The sequence below is a fragment of the Aquila chrysaetos genome, chromosome 5 (assembly GCF_900496995.4).
Source record: "Aquila chrysaetos chrysaetos chromosome 5, bAquChr1.4, whole genome shotgun sequence".
In the NCBI taxonomy this organism is placed as follows: Eukaryota; Metazoa; Chordata; class Aves; order Accipitriformes; family Accipitridae; genus Aquila; species Aquila chrysaetos.
This window is the reverse complement of record NC_044008.1, coordinates 68,044,338-68,061,003: the sequence shown is the minus strand read 5'-3', so window position 1 is coordinate 68,061,003 and position 16,666 is coordinate 68,044,338. Positions and strand designations below refer to the sequence as shown.

General features: G+C 55.6%; 1 protein-coding gene across 1 annotated transcript; it reads right to left on the bottom strand.

The window, feature by feature from the left end:
• Positions 1 to 7,344: 7,344 nt before the first annotated feature.
• On the bottom strand, positions 7,345 to 16,624 carry FOXJ1 (forkhead box J1). Its single transcript, XM_030014814.2, has 4 exons — positions 16,264 to 16,624; positions 14,724 to 14,777; positions 12,992 to 13,565; positions 7,345 to 10,226 (listed from the first exon to the last, which is right to left on the bottom strand). The coding sequence occupies exons 3-4, from the start codon at positions 13,520 to 13,522 to the stop codon at positions 9,426 to 9,428; spliced, it is 1,332 nt and encodes a 443-aa protein (XP_029870674.1). The 5' UTR covers positions 13,523 to 13,565; positions 14,724 to 14,777; positions 16,264 to 16,624; the 3' UTR covers positions 7,345 to 9,425.
• Positions 16,625 to 16,666: the final 42 nt, after the last annotated feature.

Below are 16,666 nucleotides of genomic sequence, written 5' to 3'. Positions count from 1 at the left end.
GATTTTCATCCAGGTGGCTGCGCTCACTATCTGCATGGGCACAGAAGGCAGAAAATGCAGCCAGCACGGCTGAATAAGCATTGCATCCTTGGTGCAATGTTCAGTTGGGGCTTTGGTGTACTAACGAGAGCTAAGGAGCCCCTTTTGCAGCATTTGCCAAGCAAAGCTGGTTCCAGTGCTCCGAAACCCAAGACACAGGATCAGATCGGAGCCCAACACCTTTGGGGTGTGGAGGCCCTGGGGTTCAAACAACGTCATGGCCCCGTTGTTCAGCAACAGGAGTTTTCGCTGCCACAGGCATGAGGAAGTGGCTCCTGGTCACGAGGACGTGACAGTGGCTTCTGTCTGAGGACGAGATGTTCAGGGCATTGGTCACCCAAAACGCTGCAGAAAAGAGAATCAACCTGATTTGCAGGTGGGGAAACTGAGGCAGAGAGGGGCTTTGCTTTGCCTGCTCAGGACTTGGCTCCGAGTCACTGGAAAGACCCAGGTGCCCCCCAAATCCACATTTCTATTGGCTGCCTTTATGGTTGCAAACATCATTGCACAAAAGGTGTAATCTTGACAAGATGCGGATAAATTCAATTAATAGTAGCTCTCAAAGCAGGGACTTTCTGTCCCCTGCATTGTGGCTTGGTACTGCTCACCCCAGGAACAGTTCCTGCTTAAAAAATAGTCATTTTATTGCAAAAAATGAATTATGCCTGCCCTTGCTTCCCACTGGTGGGGTTAATCCCACTCCTGCACAGAGGGGACAGTGAGGATGCGACAGGGCAGCGGCGCTCCCCGAGCCACGGGAGCTGCCTGCGAGGCACGCAGCATGTGGCAATGAGGGCAAAACAAGATTAATACAGCCAGGAGCCTCCAAAAGGGCTTTGCATTTGATGTGGGAGAGGAGAGAGATCAGAGTACGGAGGAGCCGGGATTAACATAAAATTACAAAACTTTCATTATGGGCTGAAGGGCCGTCCTGGGCTGTGTGCCCCTGTGGTGTGACCCGCCGGTGCCCCAGGCTGCAAGAACGCGTGGGAACACCGTCGCCGATGGCACTGCCCTCGCCTCCTCCCCAGACGCTGCCTATTCTGTCTCCCCTTAGGTCAGCCGGATAGAAAAAGCGATTAATCTTTAGCCAGATTAATCTTCAGCCAGAAAAACCAGGAGCTCTGAGCTGGCTGAGAAGTCCCCAACTTTCCCTTCCAGGTGGGGTTAAAAGGGGAGAGCCCCTGGAAGAGAGAGCGAGCATGCACAGACAGGGCATGGGATGCGCGCAGGCATGCACCCTGGCTGTTACCGTGCCCATGAACTTGAAGGGATAAGATGGGAGCAAATCCACCAAAGGACTTTGTCTCCCTGGTAATGTCTCCAAGCCCCACCGGCTTCACTTTGATCCTGACCTGGGTGCAGAGCATTGCGATGTGCTGTAGGGATGTACAGTGTTCCCAGAAAACCGGGTCCATGTGGGACAAGGGTTGGCGTTTGGGCTCCTGCAGCTTCCCAGTCCTTCCCATGCAGCACTGAGAAGGACCACGCCAGCCTTGCTGCTCCAGGGAAAGGATGCGGCATAGCAGCAATTGCACTGAAACAGCACCCAAGCAATCACCTAATGGGGAATCCCTCGACGATCCTCTGCTCCTTGCAGGAAGGGGGTTCGTGGGGATCAACCCCTTGAAGGCTGGCCCCAGAAGTCCCCCCAAGCCCTCATCCATCACAGACACAAACTGTGCTCTCCCTCCCTCCGGCTTTATTTGCGAAGGGAATTAAGGTCCTGCTGGGAAAACCTCCCCTGTGCTCCGATAACTGCCTGCATAGCCAGCTCTAAATGGCTTTTTGTAAATGAATGACCAGGATTAACGAGGTTCCCCTCGTCACTGTTTACTTAGCACTCTGCTGGAGTGGGGGGAACAGGGCAGAGACCCCCTCCTCCAGCCAAGCCCTTTGGGCCACCAAGGACCTGGCACATACTGGGGACGAACATGGTGCCACCCAGCACATGGCCAAGCCCTTCGTCTCCTCCCTAGAGCAGGACCTGAGGTTCCCAGCTGGGTTTGGGATGGGTGGGATGTGTGTACATGCACCAGGAGTGTCAGTCCTGGGGATGGAGGAACTACAGGGCACCGTATTTCGTGAGCTGGGGGCCAGGCTGGGGACGATGCTCATTTTCTCTCTACGTCACGTTGCTGGGGAAGGAAGGGGGGTGTTTGCCATGCGGGTCGGTGTCAGGCGTGTATCCCCCCACGTGACGGGAACAGGGAGGCCATGCAGGGCTGCAGCTGGCCCCGACCCCTCTGCAGGAATGTGCTCGGTGACCCCAGGGCCGGCGAGGAGCCACCCGGCGAGGCCATCGGGTCCACCAAGGGGTGCAGGTCCAATGAGCCCTGTGCAGAGGGGATCCTCCTCCACCATCCCTCTCTGCCTACAGTGGGGCATGGGGCTCCTGCCTTTGCCTGCTGCGCTCCCGGGGGCTGGAACCGCCGCAGCCGCCTTGCCACTGCACAGCTCCGACCTTTGAATGTTTGCACATTCCTGCCTGTTAATGTGTCTCGTAACCAAAAGCTGCCAAGATGGAGCATTACTCCCCCCAGCACATGCAGGTCTGCTTCCCCCTTTCCCCAGCCGGGAATCAGAACCGACCCTGTGCTGGGTTGGAGTATGCACTCCCCAAAGGAGCAAAAACAAATCCCCGGCTCACGCTCAGCCAGTGATGCCTCCGCTAGGAGCGACGAGTGTCCCACCCTTTGACACCAGTGAGCCCAAAATGCCCACGGAGTTTCCAGGGCAGATGGCAATCACCTCTCCCGGCTGGGCACAGGGAAAAGGAACGCCGTTTCAGAGTGGAGCTGTGCTTCCCTCGGCTGCCAGGCTGGCACGCCGCCCGCCAGCACGACGCCAGGCCAAATTCTTTGCGATTTCTAGGTCAACACCCACCTCTCGTAATAGCCCCGAGCCCTCCCGCTGCCTCCGCCGGCCTCCAACCCAGCAGCCCCCATGCACAGGATGGGAGCATCCTGGGGGATCTGCACCCAATGTCCCCACGCCACTCAGCCTGGCTGGCCCCATCCATAACCTCCAGATATTTGGGGCTTATGCTCATGTTGCCCCAAATTGGGCCATTCCCCAAATGCACCTGCTCACCCTTGTGCTACCTTTGCTGCCCAGCTCTGCCTGCAGCAGCACCCATGGGTGAGCTGCATCTGCAGGGTGCAGAACCTGCAGCCTGCCCCTGCTTGCACCTTTTTGGGAGGGGTTTAAGGCCCATACCCTGGAGTCAGACACCAAAGGAGGGTGTTTGCTTTGGATTTCTAAAGCGAGTTTCTCACCATCCTGATGGCAGTGAAAAAGAAAAAAGGTCTTAGGATGTGGGGTGGCCCTAATGCTCCAAACCTGGAAATAAATCACCTGAAAAAACAGCCTTTGTAAAGAAATCCCCGTGGCCCCGGTGCTTGTTTGCAAACCGGCCAAGTTTCAACCTCGGCGTGACGTGGTTTCCCAAAGAAGGAGGCGAAGCTGGCACTGCTCTGGCAGCTCAGCCCCTCCACTGCAGGGGCTGGATATGTCCCCGCCGCTTGCGAGGGCCACTTGCAGTGGCAGAGGCTGGGCTGGAGGAGCAGGAGCCCTGCAGGGCTGCAGCCCCCTACCCGGGCATGCGTTGGGGAGATGGTGGGGATGAGAAGGAGGAGGAGGAAGGGGCAGCATGCCGAGCATCTCCTCGTGACGGCATTTACGCAGGGGCTGTTGCATTGTGGCTTGGGCGAGCGGCCACCAGCACTCTCCCCACCGCAGGGCAAGCCCTGGCCTGCCAGTGCATTGTGCCAGCCGCGCCGCCGGGAACGGCTGCTGGCAACAGCCCACTGACCCATCCTGGGGCTGCCTGGGGCACGGAGGGAGGCAGACACCAGAGGGGAGCTTTGCTGGATGGGCTCCCTGGTGCCAGAGGGTGCACCCCCTCTGCATGGCCCAAAAACATGGCCAAAAACACAAGGGTGCAGGCATGCTCCAAAAATGCTGCCCAGATAATCAGGTTCTGGTCCACATCAGACCATCGCCTTGCCCTGCCTCGGTTTCCCCATCAGGATGCTGTAAGCCATCCAAGCTGTGTGAATGCCACATAGTCCCACTGGGCTCTGCTAGCAGTGCAAGGTCACTGCTGGAAAAGCAGAAAGGGGGCTTTGCCCCCTCTCTGGTCTCAAAGCCACCTTTCCCAGAGCCCCTGCAACCCCACAGAAAGGTGTTTGCATCCAGCCTGATCCCTCCAGGCAAAGACATCGGGGTCCAGCCCTGGAGCCCATCACAGCCTGCCTGGGGTTTGCTATGGCACCTCCATCCCCTCAGATATAAAACCCTCTAAAAATCAGTGTCACAGGGGCAGGGGGTCCCTGAGCTGTCCCCAAGCTCTGCCCCTCATTGCAGGGCTGGGGGCCAGGCTGCCCTGATGCCATCCCCGTCCCTGTCCCCCCCAGGGACCTGCTGTACCAAGGATGGAGCTCCCATAAGATTTCTCATCCATGTGAATTCCTGGATGCATGTTTGGGAACCTGTTTTTTCCCCTAACTTTGGAGGTTCATTCATTGCTATGCAAGGCAAGTCCATTCCCTACACTCCTCCATCCTGTCTCCCCCTTCTCCCGCCCCTCACTGCTCCGGCCGTCCCAGCCTGGGACGTTAAAATGGGCTGAATTTTTCACGATGAGCGGGGGGGGGGGGGGGGGATAAAAAAAAAAAAAAAAAAAGGAAAATCTGGGAGTGGAGGAAGAACCTGTGAGCTGTGACCTCCTCCAAACGCACAGCACCAAATCCACACAAGGAAAACAAAAGGCAGTGAGATTAGCATTTCCAAACAGAGCAGAGATGGCCCCAATCTTTGAGCTGTTTATTCTAGGCGTTGATTTTCAATATTTAGGATGATTAGCAAGTGAAAGCCGGCTGTTGCCAGAATGGCTCCGTGCCAGCCCCGCACTCAATGGAGGGGAAAGAAAGACACGGCAAGAAAAGGAGAGAAAAGAAGGGCTTATGTGTATATTTTTTCCCCCTCTGTGAACAGGAGATTGGTTTGAGGTGTCAATGTTTGCCCATCAGGGAGGGATGATGGATGAGGGGATGGCTGGGGGAATAGCAGAAATAAATAATAAAGGAATAATTGCCATGTGCTTAATAACTGGCTGGGGGAGGACCTGGCTGAGGCTGCGAAGGCTGTTTGCAGGGAGTTTTTGGAGCTGGGTGCTTCCCAAACCCTCTTTGGTTCACGCTGGTGGTAGGATGCCCCAAAACGCAGCTGGCTCTGGGCTGCAGTGGTCTTGGTTTTCATTGCACGATGCTTTGGCCACATGTAGAACAGGGGGGACGCCGCCAGCTCAGGCATCCCCAACCCACCACCGCCCCTGTGCCGGGCGAGCCGGGGCAGCCCGCAGGGCTGGACCAGCCCCAGCCACAGGCTGCAACCCCGCTGCCACCGGCAAGCCCGGGCAGGCCGGGTGCTGCCGGGTCCCGACCTCCCTCCTGGCACCGTGCTTCGCCCCAAGCACACACGGGCTTTGTGTGGGCAGTCGCATGGTGTCCTGCCTGCCTCTGCGCACACGGGAAGCGATGCTCCCACCCCACAACACCCCCACTTGTGCACCTCCTGGCTGCTGCTTAAAAAATAACCCCCCCTACCAAACCATCTCATTGAAAGAAAAAAAAAAATTCACATTCGAGTTGGTTTTGTCGCTTTCAGAAGCTGAACAAAACGAGGTTGTTTCAGGCCTCGCCTGGTGCCTCCTTTATATTCACCCTTTCTCACTTTAAAACCCTCGACTGGCTCCAGCAGGCTGGAATATTTTTTCCTGGCAAGGTTGTTTTTTTCAGTCCCCTGGCAGGGTGGGGGTGCTAGGGGCTCCTCTTTTTCCAGGGGGGTTTAAAAACAGAAACTACACACTTGTGCCTGGCAAAACAAAATAAATAAGTGGACCAAGGGACAAGGGGACTGCCAGCTTTTTGCAGCCCTGCCAGTGCCACCGCTTCCAGGGCGAAGCGGTGAGCAGCTCCCCCAGTACTACCAACGGGGACCTGAGAGAAGGAGAAGCCAGGACAGGGGACTTCTTATTGCCTTTTAGGTCCCCATGTTGCCAAGCTGAAGGGAGAGCCCAGATCTGCTTCCAAAGTTGCCCCCCAGACACATCAAAGCTGTCCCCCACAGGGCTAACCCTACCTCATCCCAAGGGCTGCATCCTGCACTCCCAGCACAAAGCACACACAAGCCAAGACTAGCCTCTGCAGTGAGCCCAGCCCCTATTTTGGGTTGAGATTGGCCAGATTGGGAGCAGCTGTGACCACTGCAGAGCAAATGGGCAGCCCTGGGGCTGACTGCTGCAGTGCCTGGTGCTAATGGGATCCAGTAGATCACTGGGGAGGTGATAGGGTGCTCCTCATGTGCTGGGGAGACCAGAAGGGCTGTGTCCCCAGTGCAAGAGGGATGGGACATCCTGGAGTGGGTCCATCTGAAGCACCAAGCTGGACAAGCCCCAGGCAGGGTCTGGAGGGGGCTCTCTGTCCCTGGAGATGCTCAGATGTAACAGGGGGGCTGGGCAGGCACCGAGCAGGGGGCCAGACCACCCTTTTCCAGAGTCCCCTTCCAGCCCCCTTCTCCCACCACCCCAAGTGGCAGCACTGCCCCACAGCTGTGGGCACAGAGAGGTACCCACGGACAGTCCTGCAACCTTGAGCCAATCTGCCCTCCCCATGGGGCTCCCCGAACCTGCTGCCCCAGACCCACCGCCCCCTGCCCTGCCTGCGCCGGCTGGGCTGCCAGCTGAGCGTACGCTGCTTTTCTTGCCTGCCTTGGTGGAGCCCAACTGCTCCTCGATGTAATTGGCCTCGCGAGGGCTCGGCTATTCCTGTGACTTCTGTGCAGCTCCTCTCGCCGCCCTGTACCCAGGAGGGCTCCGGAGCCACTTGTGTTTCTCAGGGCATCTACAGGGCTGGATGGGGACATGGCACAAGCAGAGGGATGGTCCCAGGCAGTCACACCACGTCACCCCCAGGAGCTCCCCACAGGGGCACGGAAGGATGCTCCAGGGGTTGGGAGCAGCTCCCAGAACTCGGGACACCAGGACACCCTTGTGCCACACAGGCAGTGTGCAACCATCGCCACGCAGGTGGTGGTTTGTGCTTCAGCTTCCCTGCGGGGAATTGCTGTGCTGCTGCAGAGGTGGGTGATAGCACCCATGTACTGGGGCTGGGTGTACAACCAGGCCTGGGCTGGTGAGATGTCCCCTACCTCCAGGGGAGAGGATCAGACAGAGCCAGGTGGTGCTGGAGGGAAACAAGGAAGCAAAAGGGTTTTTTCTTCTCCATTTTTTTTCTTTCTTTTTTTTTAATTTGTAAATAACTTTCCATGAAAAAGGTTAAATTGCACACATATCTCTGCAGTTCTTCAGCATCAGTATAGAGGCCTCAAAACAGGAAAATGTAACAAAAACAACAAATAAAAAGAAGCATCACCAATACAGATATAAACACCTACACCGACCCCCAAAGACCCCAGACACATGGCCCTCACTCCCCAGCCCCGGGACACTGGCCCCAGCTGTGCGGTGGCATCCCAGGGGACTTCAGACGCTGGCACCTGAGCAAAGCAGCAGCCCCAGCTCTGCTGCTTGCGTGAGCTGAAGATGTTGGTTCTCAGCCTGCCCCACGCTTTACCAGGGGGATGCAGGACTTGCACTCCCACCTCCATGGCTCCAACCCTCTCCCCAAATTTGGGTGCAAAGTACTCCAAGGGTAATTTATATTTTTTTAAGGCTTGTTTATTGATTCTTACACTACAACTATACTCTCACTAAATTATATTGCTCACATTAAAGGTCCTAAGTGCTTTTGTAACCAAAAAAGAAACTCTTTACAATCTTCCATTTTTCAGCAAGTCTAAGACACACCATTAAAACTACAGCTTCTACTTACTCCTACCTAATGGCTACTCTACCTCTAATAACCTACAGCGAAGGAGAGGTGAAGAATCCAGTTCTCGAGAGCTTCAAGTCAAGTTTCAGCAGAGTTTGGCTCTGCTCCCAAAATGTTTCTGAGCTGCTTTGCAGAGACCCTGCCACGCTCTCACTGCACGCTGAGCCAAAGGGCCAAAGCTTCAGTTTGTGTCAGTCCTGGCAGCTCTCCCGGCAGATGAGCTGCTCCTGGCTGGATGGGACTTCATCTCCACTGCCATCCCCAGAGCCCGTTGCACACACAAGTCTTTGGCCTGAGCTCCTGGATGGAGCCTGAATCTTTCCTCCTCAGTCTCACCTAGGAGCATTCGATGTGGAGCGACCCCATCACCACCAGCTGATGGCCATGCCATGGTGTTTTCCTTATGGCTCCCCACAAAGCGCATCCTTAATCGGGATCCTGTGTTGCCCTGGCAGCCTCTCGGAACCTGATAGATGAGCAAAAGAAGTGGAGAGCAACAGTCTCGAACCAAAAAAACCAGAGAGGGGCTATGTCAGCTGGTGAAAGACAAAGGGGGTTTATGGTGGTCTAGACCCTTCAGCAAGCGCAGCAAGGATTTTGGGTACAAAAAAGACGAAAGCCAGTTCTGGGAGCGTCCTGGTCCCTGCTGCTCCTCTCCTGCTGGGGCCAGTTCCTGGATCCTTAAAAAAAACTGTTGCTGCTGCTGCAGGAATCTTCCCTCGCGTGGTCTTGGTTTACAGAACAACGAACCCAAGCCTTTAAACAGTGAAAATATAAAACTCCCAAACTGCATTTCCCCTATCCCCCCACTATTAAGAAATTCTAGTGCTAAAAATATAGGTTTCTTTGAATATATAATATATAATAGATTATATAAAAACATCTAAAGAGGCAGACTTGCTGAATTTATAAACCTTTTCTTCTTCCCTAGGCACAAGTCAGGAGGGAGGTTGAACTCAGAGAATCCAGAAGGGACCTCTATTTGCTTGCTAGCTAATTATCACACTATACCTACCAACTACCCTAGACAGAAAAAGGAATGAGAGAAATGGAGAGACAAAGAGGTGAGGAAATTGCACTTAGTCTATCGAGTCCTAAGCCACCAGGAATCTCATGTCTTAGATGGGATTTAGCAGGTGCTCTCCTTTAGCCCTGAAGGCACATATGCCGTGTCCATTTCCACGGAAAAAAAATATGATAATTCACATTTCTTCCTTTAAAAGTAAAAAAATAAGTAGCTTTATATTTCTTCTCTTGAGGAAACTCACGGACTAGAGACTTCTGATGTGTCCTTTAAAAATATATCAAGCAGTTTCTGTGGTGGTGTTTTTTTCTCCCCCCTCGTGTTTCTGTGAATAATCTTACAATGAAGCTGGTAAAAGTCCCTGTAGATGTCTCTGTCTCTAGAAAATCTTGTCCCTTTTAAGTCCCAGCAGCATGGGGGGAGCATCCTACTAAAGTCTGTGTGAGATTTGAATGGTGACTGGCCTCCTATAAGAGGGACGCCAGACTGCTCCAGTCGCTCACATCTGCTGGCAAAGAGGTGTCATTGAGGTCAAACAACTGCTCCATGTTGACCGAGTTGGAGAGGTAATCATTTGTCCCTTCATCCCAGGGATGTTGCAGGAAAGAAGTGGCCATGAAGGTTTCATCAAAGTCCAAGTTGTTCTGGTCGGATTCAGTGAGGACCTGCTCCTGCCCCTGGGGACAGTCGATGTGGTGCCCATGTACCGTCAAGTCCAGGTCACGTGTTATGGGGCTGATTGGAGGCGTGAGGTCCAGATCCCCAAATGTGGAGAAGTCTCCATTCAGGTTGGTGTCAAAGATAGCTTCCCAGTCAAAGTCACCTTTTAGAGATCCCAGCTCGGTCTGCTCTTCCTGGGTCAGCAAGGCAGAGTTGGAAAGCCGAGACGCCTTGGTCATTCGCTTGGGCAAGGGCTGCTTGCGCTTCTGCCCTGCTTTGCCATTGACTGGATTCCAGTTCTGGTCACCGGTGACTTCTTCAAACTCTTTCAGCAGCTGCTGTGACTCCATGTTGACGTTGAGGACATTACTGGAGGTGCAAGCCGAAGCGGCCGGGCTCGCGACGCACTGTGCTTCTTCTTGGACTGTTTTGGTGAAGGCCGGGTGGATCTGTACTGGGGGCATCCTCCGCTTTTTGAAGGCACCGTTCTTGAGCCGGTCGGCGTATTGGGGGTCAAGCTTCCAAAACCCACCTTTCCCTGGCTCGCCCTTCTCCCGGGGCACCTTGATGAAGCACTTGTTCAAGGAGAGGTTGTGCCGGATGGAGTTCTAGACCCAAAAGAGAAAAAAAAACAAGGCTGAATGCTTGTCTGCTGCCACAGCACCTACCTGTGTGGGGAGGCTGGTGGAAAAGCACATCTTCAGCAAGGACCTTTGGGAAAAAGAAAGCAGAAATGGCAATGTCAAGACATCCTGGGCTACATGCCCAGCAGAAACTCCCCTGCCCCGAGTTACCAGCAGAGTTTTCTTGCCTCCTGTCTAATCCAGCCAGAGGTGGCAGGAGCCAAGGGGTTCAAGCTAGGACTTGTCAACCAACAGGAAGTTTTTGGGCAACTTTCCTTGGGTGTAAATTGGGGCTATGGGGCCTTGGATCGTGCAGAGCACTGGGAGGAACTGGCCAGACTCGCTCTAGGCATGGAGCTAAACTGGAGGAGGTCAGGCCCTCCTTTATGGCTAAGGAGGAAGAGGATGGTCTTTACACTGATGTGGCAACGGCCCCATTACAAGTGGCAACATGTGGCAGCACCATGGGGGATGGCATCATCAGGGTCCTCCTTGCATCCCACAGTTCATCTGTGCCTATTGCTAGTGTTGAGGGGAAAATATTTGGCCAAAAAATAGGCACCATGGCTCCCCACAGCCAGGCTGACACAAACCAGGCAGACAAAAATCGGAGAGACACGTGGGCTGTTCCACTGCAGCCCTGTGTGTCCCCAGAGGTGCATCCTGGCCTGGGGAAGCTTGATGTGAAATCACTGCATCTTCATCAGCCACTGCTCAAATGAGCTGAGGAGGGGAAAAAAAAAAAAAAAAAAAAAAAGGAAAAAAAAGAAAAAGAGGAGTTTCTGCTCCCGTTGAGCTGTTCTGAAACCCTGAATGTGCCTGGAGTGATGTGAATAATCAGAAAGGAAACTCAGTTATTGGGTAAATAACTCAGCATTGGACTCCACAAAGCCAAGACTGTATTAAGAGATTGGATATGGTAGCGGTTTTTTTTTTTTTAATGTTGCCTGGATATCTTTATGCTTATTCATCCATAATCCGTAGTGCCGAATAGGAAAAACAAGGCTTGAATGCTTAGAGCTGTTGAAAAACACACGCGCACACACACGCACACACATACACACACAACAAAACCCTCCTCTGGGCTGAAGCTCCTTGGGTGTGTTGGCTCCTCTCCAAAGCACTCAGCTCCCACAGGAATATATCCATCTCCCCCCGGAGTATGGGTGGTATGACCTTTCCAGGCTGTCTTCACGTACGGGAATTGGGATAGGGGATGAGAACACAGCCTCAAAAAGAAAGAAAGGAAAAAAAAAAAAGAAAGAAAGAAGAATGAAAAAAAGAAATAGAAAAAGAAAGAAAAAAAGAAGAAATAAAGAGAAAAAAGGAAAGAAAAAAGAAGAAAGAGGCAGCAGGAACACAGATATCCCTGCAAACAATCCAGGCTGTGGTAACTCCAAATTTACAGTTTAACGAAATTTTACAAGGGTCAGAGACTTGCAAGCTGAATTCTCTGCTCCCCATCACCCCTCCCCATCCCAAACTTCATTCAGCCTGGACTGCCCTCCGTTATTACCCAGCCAGTTAACATATTTATCATTCCTGCCTGCAACAATCCCGTGAACCCCCTGCATCTCTGCAGAGAGGGATTGAAAACCTTCTTTCTTTTTTTAATAAACACATTTAATTAAAAACGTGGTGATTATCCAGCCGTGAGTTTGCAGGAGAAAGTCAACATGCTGGCACACAGCTCCTCCTCCTGAATCACTCCCGTAGGTCCCCCCCAGCACAGGGGAGGCTGGGGGACCCAGGCGGCACTGGAGAAGGACCGGGGTGCTCCCTTCCCCGTGATGGGCTTCAAGAGCCGCTGGAGACCCACCTGCCTGGGGAGAAGGTGGGCAATGCGTGGGCAGGGGGTTTGCACCAGTTTTGCCCAGCCCTGCCTGGGTGAGCACCACCACTGAGATCGCTGGCACGCTGCAGATTTGGGCTGGGAATAACCTGAGCAGAGGGACAAGCCACCCGGGTCCCTCCTGCCCTGCCACATCCTAGAAAGCCTCATGTGCCAGAGGTCCCCTCGCGTGACAGAGGAGGGCAGCGAGCCAAGGTGGCTGGGAAAAGCCCCTGTGCTTCAGGCTGTCCTCAAAGCTGGTGAGCTACCCCCCAGAGACACACTCGTGCTAGCTGGGGACAGCAGCCCTATTTGACCTCTCTTGGGCTTCCCTCTGAGGCCTCACCAGCTTGTCACAGCGATGGAGCCTCCTTCACCTGCCCAAGGGGACAGGAGACCTGCCTCTGCCCTGGTTGGAAAGCAGCAGCATTTCTGCTCTGAACTTCCCCAACAAGGGATTTGTCCAACAAGCGACACCTCCCTGGCGGTCCTCTCCATCCCTGGTCCTCAGCACCCAGAGATACTCGACCTGGCAATTTCATGTGTGCACAGTCCTGAGGGACTCTGGACCCCACAAGAGCTCCAGAAAGGCAGAGCCAGGGACAGAGATGCTTTCACCCCCGAGCCAAGAGGAGCTGCAGGGACCAGCAGCCCAACGGGTTCCTCCCTGCTCCCAAAATGGCCCTGGGCTCTCCCCTATAATGGCTCCTTCCCTCTGCTGCCCTCGTGGCCATGGCATTTCTGCACACCCAAGGTCTTTCCTGTTACAGCCCTTCCCCACCGGCTACCAGTGCCGCTCTCTCCCCAGTGAGATCCAGCATCCCCACGGGACCTTGCCTTGCATGGTGGAGGCTGTGGAAAGCCCTCCCCAGCCCTGGGGGGAGAAGGGGACAAGGCAAGAAGTCTCCCAATCTCATACCTGCCAGGTGGGATCAGCATGTCGGAAGTAGCAGAAGTTGTCAGTAATCCACTTGTAGATGGCAGAGAGGGTAATTTTGGGCTTCTTGCTGGCTTCCATCGCCATGCAGATGAGGGTGGCGTAGGAGTAGGGCGGCTTGACGTACGGGTTGGTCTTGTAGTCAATGTCCTCTGCGAGCTGAGGGTGCATGGCCATGGCGTGGTGCGCCGTCCTCGAGGTGGAGGAGGAGATGGGCTTGCAGGGAGTGTGGGGCATGCCCATGCACGCCGGGTCGGCGGCCAGGGGTGAGCACGGGGCGGCAAAGCTGGGGATCCTGTGACAGTCATGGGGGTCCGGGCCACTGGGGCAGCAGGAGGACTTGCCCATGCTGGCGTTGATGATTGAGAAGTCCTGAAGCCACATGAGGCTGGTCAGGCTGTCGTCCAGGTCATCCGAGTCCCCCATGCTGGCCTTCTGCCCTCTGTTCAATCCTGCTCGCGGGCGGTTCAGCCACCCCTCAGCCATGCCTTGGTGTGTCGGCAGCTCTTGCATTCACGGGGTGCACGTGAAGGGGAGGGAGGTGACGGGGCAGATCCTGCAATAACAACGGGGAGAGGGTTGAGGCTTCCTGAGGCGCAGCAGCTCTCTAGCACCCAGGCAGGGCTGGGCATGGGTGCTCCTGGTGCTGCTGGGTGAGACCCATCCCTGGGGTGCTGCGCACCAGAGCTGCATCACCTCCCCCGGGGTGCTTTAGCAGCCCCGAACCTCAGGGAAATTCCCTCAGACCCACACTCCCCAGTATCACCAAAACCCCGGTGGGCCGGTGCTGCCCAGCCAGCCTTCGGCCGAAGAAAGAATTAAAAAAAAAACAAACCCCAAACCCAACAAAAACTCCCTCAAACAACCAAAATCCAGCCCTGCCAGCCCACCAAGCGAGGATGTTTCTCCCACCCACCGCTAGCAGGACAAAATCTCAGGATCCAACACCTCGACAAAATATCTTAAAGTTTCCCCCCCGCTACCAGCTTCCCTCGGTTTCATGCTATTCCTGCTCCTCCCTTCACCCGGTACCCCTAAAACAACCCGGGACACACACACACGGACCCACCCCAAGCACCCCCTCACTCAGAGTGAGCCGGCAGATTCAAGCTTCGGTTATTCCCGTGCTGAGGATACGGCGTCTGGCTTGCCTGCTGGGCTGTAAACCCGAAATCCCGTAGTTTTGAGGGAGGAGAGAGCCTCCCGAGGCCAGCCGGGGACGAGGAGCCCTGACACCGGCTGCGCCGGGGCGGCCGGGGCTGGGGGTTCCACCGTTTGAATGACGCCGTGCTCAACAGTCGGGGGGGGGGGGGGGGGGGTCCGCACGCGGGGGGGGGGCGGAGGGAGTGGAATCACTTGCCCCGCTCCCACAAAACAGGCTTTTTCCCCTCAAAAATAAGGCTTAGGGCAGCGACAGCTTGTTCGGGTGCTTGGTCCCCGGTGTCACCACCCAGCCCTTGCAAACTCCTGTGCCCGGAGGAAGGGAGATCCCAGAAATGCTCGTTGCAGTGGGCTGAGGAGGGGGGTGGGGGGTGATCGGGGGGAGGAATAAAAAGACTAAAAATAAAAATAACAATAAACACCCTCCCCGCCCCGTGCAAACCTACCGCCCCGGCCGAGCCCTCAGCAGTGCTGTCCGGCGGGCCCGTCCCACCGCCCTTCCCAGCGAGCCCACCGCTCCCCCCTGCTCTCGGCCACCACCGCCATCCCTTACCCCGTCCCGGCGATGTCCCCCAACTTCCAAAGTTCACGAGAGAGGAAGAAGCTTCTGGAAAAACAGAAGGAAATTAAAAAAAAAAAAAAAAAGGGGGGGGGGGGGAGAGAAGAAAGAAAGAAAGAAAAAAAAGAAGAAAAAAAAAAAAGCCCCGGCCCTGGGGATGGCGGGGGGGGTTTGTGCTATCCCCCCCTCCGGGTGAGCGGTGGCCCGCGCGGTGCCAGGCCCTGCCCGCCGTGATTTGCCGGTCGCCCGGGGGCTGCCATTAAGTAGCTGCTCCGAAAGGCTTCACGCGTTGCCATGGCGACGCTCCGCCTCGTAAACAGCTTCCGGCCCTGCTATTGGTCCTCGCGTTGCCATGGGGAGTTGAAGGGTACCTGCCAGTTTTGGCTGAGACTTGGCTATTTGGGGACGGACCCCGGGATGGGGATGGGGACGGGGACGCTTGAAGGTTGGGGATGGGCAGGGTTGTGGTACCCAGGGATGCGGTGGGCAGGGTGCGGGACCCCCCCGGTACCCCACAGCCGGGGCCAAATCCAGCCCCAGCAGCACCAGCAAACCCAAAACCTGTGTCCTGGCCCCCACCCCAGCCCTTTTCCTCCTGCCTGTGCCCCCATCCCGCTTGTGGCCCCTGAGGAGCCCACGGCGACGAGGGCAAAACTGAAAGGGGGGCTGGCAGACCCCCAAATTAAAGGGTGGGGCCTGCTTTCATCAAAAGGATCACAGCCATATGCTTCTATATGAAATCCCTGACCCCCCCCCACTGCCAGCCCAAGGGCTTTAACAGAGACCAGTGAGGGACCCCTGTCCCCTAGCAAGGGGGCTGAGAGCAGCCATGAAACCCAAGGGAAGCCTGTTTGCTTTCACCCCGCAGCTCAACGCCTGCCCTTTGGGGGAGTGGGGGGCTTCAGGGTGTCTTGGGGAGGTTTAAACACTCCTCCTGTGCCTGCCCCACAGGGGAAGGACATTTGAGAGCAAGGGGCAGGTGAGCAGCCGGACCTGCTCTCGGGGCTTGCTGCTGCCAGAAGTGGTGTGTACAATAAGGGATTTCCTGCCAGGATCCCCGGGGATTTCGGCGAGACAGGCTGGGGGGGGGGTCAAGCCCTCTTCCCAGCGCACAGGCAGGTGCCCCTTTGCTCCTGCCCGTCCCCAGTGGCCGCAGGCTGGGAGGTGGCAGGTGCTGGGACATAGGCGTGGAGGAGGGAGGAGGCAACTCCCAGGGGAGAGGAAATTTCTGTTTCACTTTTCAGTGGACCGATATCCAGAAAACAACCCCAAACCTCAGTTTTCTGCCCTTCTAACAAGTCAGCTCCCTCAGGGGTGGGACCTGCCCCTGCAAAAATGCACCCAAAGGCAGCGAGAGCTCTAGGTCTTTCCTGAGCAGCCTGGGGCAAAGCACTTCAGGCCTCAATTCTCCCATCTCCATCCTCCCCCTTTGCAGGATCTGATCCCCTGCAAGCCCTCCTCTGGCAACTGCAAGGTGCTTCCCCCCACCATGCATCGCCCCCCTCCTTTAAAACCAAATTATAGCCCCCCTCACCTTCAAGGCATCATTTCCCAGCATGAGTTTTCTTCCCCAGCGCTGGAGGGATTTCTCCTGCATGAGCACCCAGCTCCGTAATGCTCCCCTTCTCCTCCAGGAAAAGTCCCCTCTGGGTGTCCTCATCCGTCCCAGCAGTGCCAGCGCCCACGGAGCCTGTGCCATCTGCCTGGCCACCCGCACCCCACGCCAGGAAGGTGCTGCTACCCCAGGCCAGACTCTTCCTGCAGAGGTTTTGCATTCACACCTTCTCCATCCTGGCAGGGCTCAGAGGAGGCAGGATTTAGGACCGTTAAGTAATGCAGGTTGGAAGGGACCTGGGGAAGTGTTTTAGCAGATTTGAAGCAGCTGAGCTGGTTTTGGGGAGGTGCCTGGGCGACAGGTGGTTGAATGCTCCCAGCCA